Below are 9,089 nucleotides of genomic sequence, written 5' to 3'. Positions count from 1 at the left end.
TGGTGACTCCGAGCTGATTTTTGGAACATCATTTCTTCCGAACGGAATGTCGCAGAGGGATGAAATCTTGCAAAATAACTAGAAACTGTCTCTAGTTTACCTTAAAAAGTACAAGTCTGTGACGTTAAGAAAAGCATGAAAAATCACTTTCATGAGTGTGTTTGCTGCAGATTTATACCAGATCAGAATAACGCATAAACAATTTGTATTTTTGCTTCAATTGCCAATATCAGTAGGCCTTGTTTTGAAGACAGGGAAAGAGAAGGGGGGGGGGTGTACATTTTCTGAATCCTTGTGACTAGGGGAATACATTGGAATGGTTTTTAACACAATTTGAGCAAGTTTAAAATGTTGACCCTATGCAAAGTTCGATGACCTTTTACCCCCCTTGGGGCCAGTTTATATTTTTGGGAACATCCTGATTATGTTTATTTATTTATTTATTTATTTATTTACATAACTGGCTAAAATACATCAAAAATACACATACAAAGCATGTCATAAAATAAAAAATTATAAAAGATTGTCCCGGTAGGCTAGCCAGGAGGAGCCAGGAGCGTGAACACTATCACCCAAGGGGTGTGACCCCTCCAACCCACCGAGACAAGTGAACTCAAAACATAAATATTAAATATTGCACATTTAGAATAAGTTACATATTACACATTACACATATTTCATCAACAATAACATACAATTTAGGAGTCCAGCTCCAGCTCTTGCATAGTCATTTCAATAAAATGTGTTTTAAGGTGGCTTTTGAATGGCCTCATATTTTATACAAAATAAACTGATCACTGATGGACACTGGAAGTGCATTCCAAAGACAGGGGAAAATTGACACTGATGGTATATTTAAAACTATCGGTTTTTGGGGTGATGTGATTGTTAAAAAGCAAATTGTCAAGATGGCGAATGTTTACAGTCCAGTTGCTGAAATGAAAGACATAAGAATTTGAATTTGAAATACACTGGCAAGCAAAACAAATAGATAAATATTTCCTCCTGTTATTAAGATCCATAAGATTGAGTTGTTGAAGACGCTCCCTGTAAGATTGATCCCCCTTCTCTGACCCAAAATAAATCTTGATGCCCTCCTTTGGATAAGTTCCAAATTATTAATGTGATTTTTACGATATACAAACCAAACTGGTGAACAAAAATCTATGACCGGTAAAACAAGAGAACGATAAAGTGTGAGCAGGATGTTTTGATTTTGTTTACCAACAACATTCCTGAGGAAGCCTATGAGTCTATTGCACTTTTTTGTAACATTGGACACATGTTCATTCCAAGAGAGGTCAGAAGATACCTGAACCCCAAGGAGACGTAAACTAGAAGCTTCTGAAAGCTGGGTATTTGAAACATAATAAACTGGTGAAGGTTTCTTTCTGCGACGGCAAATACACATAACTTGACATTTCAGAGGATTTAACTGAAGAGCATTGTTTTCCGACCAGCAATCGAGTGTATTCTGGAGAATAGCAACATCAGAATCATTGTTAATTGTGCGGGAAATAAAACTATTTTATGGGGTCATCTCAGGAACCTAAAAAAGTTGGTTTGGTCCTGTGGGGGGTGCACAGAAAGTGGCCCTAGCTCCCCGAGTATTATGGCACAGACAGACTACCTCAAACTAAATTTGACCTTGGCATCCATTTACAGGGCAGTCAATAAGGAGGTGCTAGACAATAATAAGGTGCTAGACAGCAGTGTGTGAGGATACAAGTTGTGGCCCCAGTACTGTACTTAGTTTGCTTGCTCTGGTGAAAATTGAGTTGGTTTGAAATTCTTCTGGACAGAGAACTGACTGCTACTTTTCCTGTTTAGGATGTTTACTTCTTAGCTGCTACTTGAAGTTGTTGTTAAATGGTTTATAGACTGATTGGGCCACAAAAGTCAGCTGCAGCCTGCAATCTGTAAAATGTGCAGAGCCCTTGAGATTTTGGCATAAATGCACTATAAATCACTAAGGTTTGTTTTGGGTTATTTTACAGGAGGCAACAGCAGTAGAAATGGTTTTGATAAAGCTTGATTTCCTTCCAGTCTCATCACTGGGTAGCAGGTCCAGGCCACTCTATGAATCTGAACGCAGCTACAAAGAGGACTTTGCCCCCTTGAGGTGAGTAGAAATATAAGGTGTTCAATAGCTACTCCTGATTCCAGAAAAATACAGCACTAAGTTTTTTGGATTAAAAAAATATTATCCTGTTTTGCCAGTTGGAATAGCTAAATCCTAATCCTTTAGTTAGTCCTAACTGGCAATGAAATTAAAATTTTAATATTTGGTCAATTTTTGGAAATAAGGGCCAAAAACATGCATTTTTAGGGCGTGTTTCGACCTTTTTCGTATTCTGTGACAATCAAGCCCAAAGACTTGAACAAAGACTAATTTCAAGTTACGCATTCTAATTTTTGGAAAACACATTCTCCAATCTTTTTCATAACCAATTAGCAAAAATAACATAAAATATTAAAATTATGAGCTAACTCTTATCCTATACTCAAGATTTTGAATGCTTAGCCAAGTCTTACAATTTTGTGACTACAATGATTGGACCATTTTTCCTCAAATTGCAAAAATAATAAAATTTGACTTTTCTTGCCATTTAGAACTAACTAAAGGATAAGGATATAGCTATGTTTCATATGGCAAAACAGGATAATATTATTTTTAATCCAAAAAAATTAGTGCTGTATTTGTCTGAAATGGGGAGGAAGCCATAACTGTGTACTTCATCTTGTGAGTTTGATCATACTTGCTAATGTTTGGGGAGAATGAACAGCTGAATTATCTGCTATATGGATGCTGTGTGTTGTGATACAAGTAGCCTAGTCTAGGTATGTGTATTTAAGCTAGCTCAATAAGTAAGGCATTAGACTGTCACTCTGGTGTATTGGTATGTGTTGATTTGAGTTCTAGCCCTGGTGCAGTGTTTGTTTATTTTTTTGAAATAATTGAGCCAATGGACAATAACTGCTTTCTGTCTCGGTTACCCATAAGAGATCTCAGGGATGGAGCTGATCCTGGTTACAATGGTTTGTTGTCGTTTCATACACTCCTAGATAGAGAGACTCAGAGTAAGCATTAGCAAATTACTAGCCGTGCATAAATGTACAATTGCATGGGCGCGCACTCCATGTAGTACTCGAAGTACTTTCGGACACGTTCATTTTTCTTGCAGGTGGATGCATTTATATTTGCTTGCATTTTCCAATGTTTTTAGTGACCATTTTATTATAAAAGTAGCAAAAATCACGGGATTTTTTTCTCGTGTATAAAATGAGATGTTGATGCGTCCTTCGGGGCTCGTGCATTAGATCATGGAGGTATATAAATAAATGGAGAATGATCTAGCCAAGCATCTTTTGTACTACGTTGGTTATGACCAATTATTGTTGAATAGGCAATTTCAGGGATATTGATTATGCTAAGCTGATTACATTGTTAAGTCTGTTTCACTGGTCATTTATTTCAATGGGGTGCTAAATGCAGTTACTTATAATGTTTATTGGAAAGTGCTCATGTTTCAGAAAATTTAATATCAAAATGTCATTTTCGCCAAAAAATTGCATTGAAATCAGTCTTTTGAATAAAATAAACACCCTATCTGTAGGCCTATACCTGTTATATTGTGACCCCCTACATTTTAGTCATGATTCTTGAAAAATTAAATTAGGCTATGACCCCCTATTTTTCTTTCCAAAAAGTTATAGGCCTATTTGGAACCCCCTCCAAAGAAAATGATGGCCCCTAATAATATTAATAATCATTTAGGCCTAAATAATGATAATTATTTATTATAAAATGAGAAGTTTAATGATGATGAAAAGATTTTAGCTGAATTCCGAAGTACTTCCGGTAAATTTTACTCGCTCTTAACTCAATTGGCCCAAATTAGCCCAACATACTTTTTTCGCAATCGAAAGGTAAAAACGTTTTGCTTTCATCTGTACTATATTTGAACTCCCTCAGACCCCTTAAAAGCTTAATATATGAACATGAAAACTAAGTATATTTGTCAAGTTACGGCACAACTAGTGTTGAAAACAGTTTCATAACTTGAGAACAGAACATCCAAATTTCATCGGGTTTTCGCACAATCATACATTGAAACTATAAGCTATCAAAACTGGCGACTTTGATCAGCTAATTGACTAGCTGACGTCATTATACAGTCTCTTTTACAAGCCTTCCGGTACGGGTCAATGTAGGGTCAATTCCTATGAGGAAATTTTGGGAGTGACGATCAATGAACCATGGTAGAGTCTCATAACCATCGTGGAGATCAATAGCTTGGCTGAAGTGGCTAGTCATTCAAGTTTGGTGACTCATTGAATAGAGGTAATCGGATAATCTCCACTTAAGAGATTAGAATTCTGGCGATCATTCTCCATTTATTTATATACCTCCATGATTAGATGCATAACATCTCAGTATGCGTGCATTATTTTGTACAATTCCACTCCCAACAAGTGATACACATTGATTAACCTATAATTGCATAGGGTGTGTACTTCTTAGCTACAAGTTCCTGTTTGTTAATGGTTTATATGGTGTCAGTATGCCTTGGGCCACAGTGGTTAGCGAATCCCTGTAAAGTGTGCTAAGGCTTTATATGGGTTTATGTCTTTGGCATGTGAGTGATGCCCTTTGAATAACACATGTTTTTAGTCATAGAGATTGGTCATAATGTTTGGGGAGAAGGAGGTGAAAAGAGCTGAGAGTAATATATGGCTTCATCGTACTAAAATGGAAGAGGAGAGTATTTGTGATTCTTTCCAGAGAGAGACCATGCATGTGTATTTCTTTTTAAATCTGCAATAGCTTTAATACAAGCCACTGTTTTTTCAAATATATGTAGACCCTCATGTCTAAAACCAAATGAATGCGTGTATTGCAGAGCTGAAGTGGATTACAGTATTCAGGCTACACATAGTACACCTGCTTTAACAAGACATTCCACAAATAGAAGACATGACAGGTTAGTTGCATAAATATTGACCGCTCCCTTACTGGGACATATGTGGAGTGGTTGGCATGTATATTGGCTGTACATCGACATTCTGGGCATGGACATATTTCAGCCTTCAATAGATCAATAGAAATTGCACTCTACCCTTCACGTCATAGTGCTACATGTATGTCATCTGACAATGAGAGTCAGAATTGCAATAGAAATACTTATCATTGAAAAAGTTGTATCACAATATTGTACCCCACTTTGAATGTTTATCTCAGGCAAATTTTGGAGTGCTAATTGTAATACAATACAGTTTACTTTCTTATTCAACAGAGATGAATTTCATCACTAACTTAAACTGATGAAATGAGTACACTGTAAAAAATGATTAAAATTAATAGTTCAGCGCATCAATGAATTGGAGTTGTGCATCCATCCAACCAGCCGTTTCTTCTGTGCAAGTCGGTGCCCTTAATTCATAAATGTCTGTTGAATATTATCAATAAGAAAGTAAGCTGTATTGTATTATTATTATTTTTTTTTGAATTAAAGAAAGATCCTGTTTTGTCAAATGAAACATAGCTAAATCCCAATCATTTAGTTAGTTCTAACTGGCAATAAAAGACAACTTTTACCATTTGGTCAATTTTTGGAAATAAGGGCCAAAAACATACACTAGGGGATTTTTCGTATGCTGTGACAATTAAGCTCAAAAATAACATAAAATATTCAAATTATGAGCTCATTCTTAGCCTATACTCAAGATTTTGAATTTTTAGACTTGTGCCAAGTCTTAGAATTTTGTGACTACAATGGTAAAAACAAAATTGCTTGTTTTTGGCCCATTTTCCCTCAAAATAAAATTGGACTTTTATTGCCAGTTAGAACTAACTAAAAGATTAGGAATCGGCCATATTTCATTTGGCAAACAAGATAATATTTTTTTTATTCCAAATAAATTAGTTCTGTATTTTTCTGGAATCAGGAGTAAGTAAGTAAATAAATAAGAGTTTCAAGTAAATGCTGTAATAATAATCTCTATTTTTTTAATTGTTTTTTATTTTATTTTATTTTTTCTAGCTTCACAAGTCCGAAGAAAACCAAGGTCAGCTCACACCTTTCAGAATCACACAGGTCATCTAGAACATCACCCTATGGTTCCAATGAGGAGTCATGGCATCTTAGTTTTCTGCCACAATTATTGATATGGCATATAATATATCAGGGACAGAAGAGAGAGAGAGAGAGAGAGTGAGTGAGAGTGTGTGTGTGTACATGAGAGTGAGGATGAGAATGAGAGAGAATAGGGGAGGCGAGAGATAATGGTTTACAGACAACATGAGAATATTTTCTATTTACAATATAAGTGGTAGGCAGGTAGTGGAAATTGAGGTTGCAGATTGATAGTCCGAAGCGTCATTAGTCCCCAAACCCAATAACTTATAAACCCCAACTCTAAACATCACCATAACCTGTAACCTTAGCCCTAATTATAACCATAACCCAAAAGCTAACCAACCCTCTAATCCAAACATTCCTGTGACCCTAACCTAACCTATAATCCCTAACCTAACCCTATTCCTAACACTAACCCTGCTTATTCTAATCCTAACCTAAATTCCCTAAACCTGAACATTAACCCTTTTCGGACTGTGGCCCTTCGGGCTAATGGGCTGTTACCGAAAATGAATTCTAAAGTCTCAGAGGAAGGAAAAGAGGCCCAAAATTTGACACTTGATATTGATTGTGTTAAGGGAATATCAGGGACTTGAAATAGCAATATGCAAGCAATAATAGCAATATGCAAGCAATCTGATACAGACAGTGAAGATGTAATAAAAGTACAGGGTGTAACATAAAATTCATACACAATTTTACATTTTGACTTCTGAGGAAAAACCAAAAAGGGTTATGGCACAAATGTTATATGCAATACAATCAGTATGATATCTTGGCTAAAAGAATATGTTTAGTTGGTTTCTTTACTAGATTGGGTTCAAAAGCTATGTCCGATTTCCTAAATCATCCAGAAAACGTGTTGGGCCACTTTTGCCATGTTTGCGGATATCAAGTTTGCACCGCTACGCGTAAAACAGCTTTTACGCTTATTGTGCATTAAACATCAAAGAACTGACACAAACGTATTATGAAGTGGTTTTTCTTCATAAATTAACATGTACTAAATAATAATATGATATAATTTCTTTAAAATCGATAAATGAAGTCATGATATTTCTTTCAAATTATTTTATAAATAAAGACATTTCTCATATTCCTGAGATATCATCCTTGGTAAAATTAAGAACAGTTTTTGCATTCATAAGTACATAACAAACGTTGTGGAGCTTCAGCCATGATTCCTAGTAAATGAGGTTGTAATGTCAGTGCTTAGTTGTGACTTTCAAAAACTCAAGGAGATATTCTGTTATGTAATCATTTATACCCCATTGTTTAAAATTACCTGTCATAAGAGAGTCGACCAACTGTTCAACTTTATTTTGTCACACACAGACTGAGACAAAAGTGGCCCAAGCGTTTTTAAGACTACAACCTTGGCGAAAAATGTTGCCACACCTGAGCGTTAATTGGCCAGCATCCTTCCCCGCTCCCCTATTGCAATGTTGATTTGGACAAAATCGTCATCATGTCTACATTTCAGTCTCCCAACATTGAAAGATGGGGGGGGGGGGGGGAGGGGAGAGTCTAAATTGAGTATGCATGCATTTTTGCAACTATTATACAAAGATAATGCGGTACTGTGACATATTTACCTCTGGCGATTGCTTTATTTTAACACCAGCACGGGCTGGTATGGCAACAAATTTCCGCCAAGGTTGTAGGTAACATAATTGGGCATCTCTTCACTTGTATACTATCAATTTTATTGGAACAAAGCTTGTCTGGTGACTAAAGAAATTATCTTCATAGACATATCAATATTAAACCATAAAATAAGCAGCGTACTTGTGTAATTCTGTTTTCCAAATTGTATAAATTTTATTGTTACACCCTGTACTTCCTTTTGCTACTTATATTAGTGAGATCAGTGCAAGTGAGGCTGATGAATTATTGGTAACTTTAAGGTTGCACGACTAAATAGTCATAGTCGCAACTATTTGCGGTAGTCGATAGTCGCAACTATTTGCGGTAGTCGCTACTTCCGAATATGACGTGTTGATAATCGACTAATGAGGACTATCTATTGTATCCTCAAGATACATCAAGGTAATACACAAATGTTTGCTAATTTGACATGGACTGACATCCATAAATGTTCCTGAAATTTAAACTTTTAAGCTTGATTACAATTGACAAAGAAGACTGATAGGGCCGGTTTCTCGAAGCATGACTAGTGGTCACGCTTCCTAAACTGTCATACAATTTCACATCGTACATAGCCTAGAAAGATAAAAATCAATCAAATGGATCCACATTGGCTGGCCTGTAGGCTATAATAGGAAGCTTGACGACTAGCCATACTTTGAAAAACTGGGCCTTAGGGTTTAGACTTAAAGCGGCTATCCCACTGTTGGTTCATGTACCTTAGGGAATTAGTCAAGGTTGAAATGTATGTAAATTCTGTTCTGTCTGTCATCAAAGTAACAGGTGTAAGTCAGTGCCTCTGTGGTGAACTAGCTGAGTGGGGTTTCCCCTTTAAAAACCTTTGTATACTCACATTCACTGCTTGTATTGAGTAAATATTAAGAACCAGAAAAAGAAAAACAAGTTTTGTAATGCCTGCTTTAATACCTTTACTTGTATCTTTGTATAATATATTGCCTACCTGTGGCATTCATTTTTAAACATAAGTTAAGCATACCTTGCATGTGTTGATTTGTGCATTTTGAGAATGACAAAGAGTTTTTACTCAAAACCAGTCGTGACTTTTTAGTGTTGACTAAAAAATCTGAAGCCGTGCAACCCTAGTTAATGTATACACGCTAGCAGTCGACACTGGATAGCAATATACTCTGATAGAGATGGTTTATATATGCGACGTTTTTGAAAGCAAGCCGACACCTCATTTGCTAAAATTGATCAAGGCATTCATATTTTCTAAGTAAAAAAGCATCCAAAATTCTTGCTATTTTCCTTATTTTTTTTTCTTGGCACAAGTCTAAGCAT

At 36.0% G+C, this 9,089-nt stretch overlaps 1 protein-coding gene across 1 annotated transcript; it reads left to right on the top strand.

Annotated features, from left to right (window-relative positions):
• The first annotated feature begins 1,612 nt into the window (after positions 1-1,612).
• On the top strand, positions 1,613-6,219 carry LOC140144860 (uncharacterized). The gene is made up of 4 exons (XM_072166661.1): positions 1,613-1,714; positions 1,998-2,122; positions 4,905-4,985; positions 6,045-6,219. Exons 1-4 carry the CDS (start codon positions 1,613-1,615, stop codon positions 6,217-6,219), a joined length of 483 nt encoding a protein of 160 aa, XP_072022762.1.
• The last annotated feature ends 2,870 nt before the right edge of the window (positions 6,220-9,089 follow it).

Source organism: Amphiura filiformis, unplaced genomic scaffold (genome assembly GCF_039555335.1).
Source record: "Amphiura filiformis unplaced genomic scaffold, Afil_fr2py scaffold_88, whole genome shotgun sequence".
Classification (NCBI taxonomy): Eukaryota; Metazoa; Echinodermata; class Ophiuroidea; order Amphilepidida; family Amphiuridae; genus Amphiura; species Amphiura filiformis.
The sequence above is the reverse complement of the archived record's forward strand: the minus strand, read 5'-3'. Positions and strand labels throughout refer to the sequence as shown.

Bases quoted from the DNA above. Each gene is read 5' to 3' on its own strand.
- LOC140144860 (XM_072166661.1), top strand. From the start codon at position 1,613: ATGGCACAGACAGACTACCTCAAACTAAATTTGACCTTGGCATCCATT. The intron at 1,715-1,997 runs GTGTGAGGATAC...GTTATTTTACAG, and splicing joins ATAAGGTGCTAGACAGCAGT to GAGGCAACAGCAGTAGAAAT. The intron at 2,123-4,904 runs GTGAGTAGAAAT...CGTGTATTGCAG, and splicing joins GAGGACTTTGCCCCCTTGAG to AGCTGAAGTGGATTACAGTA.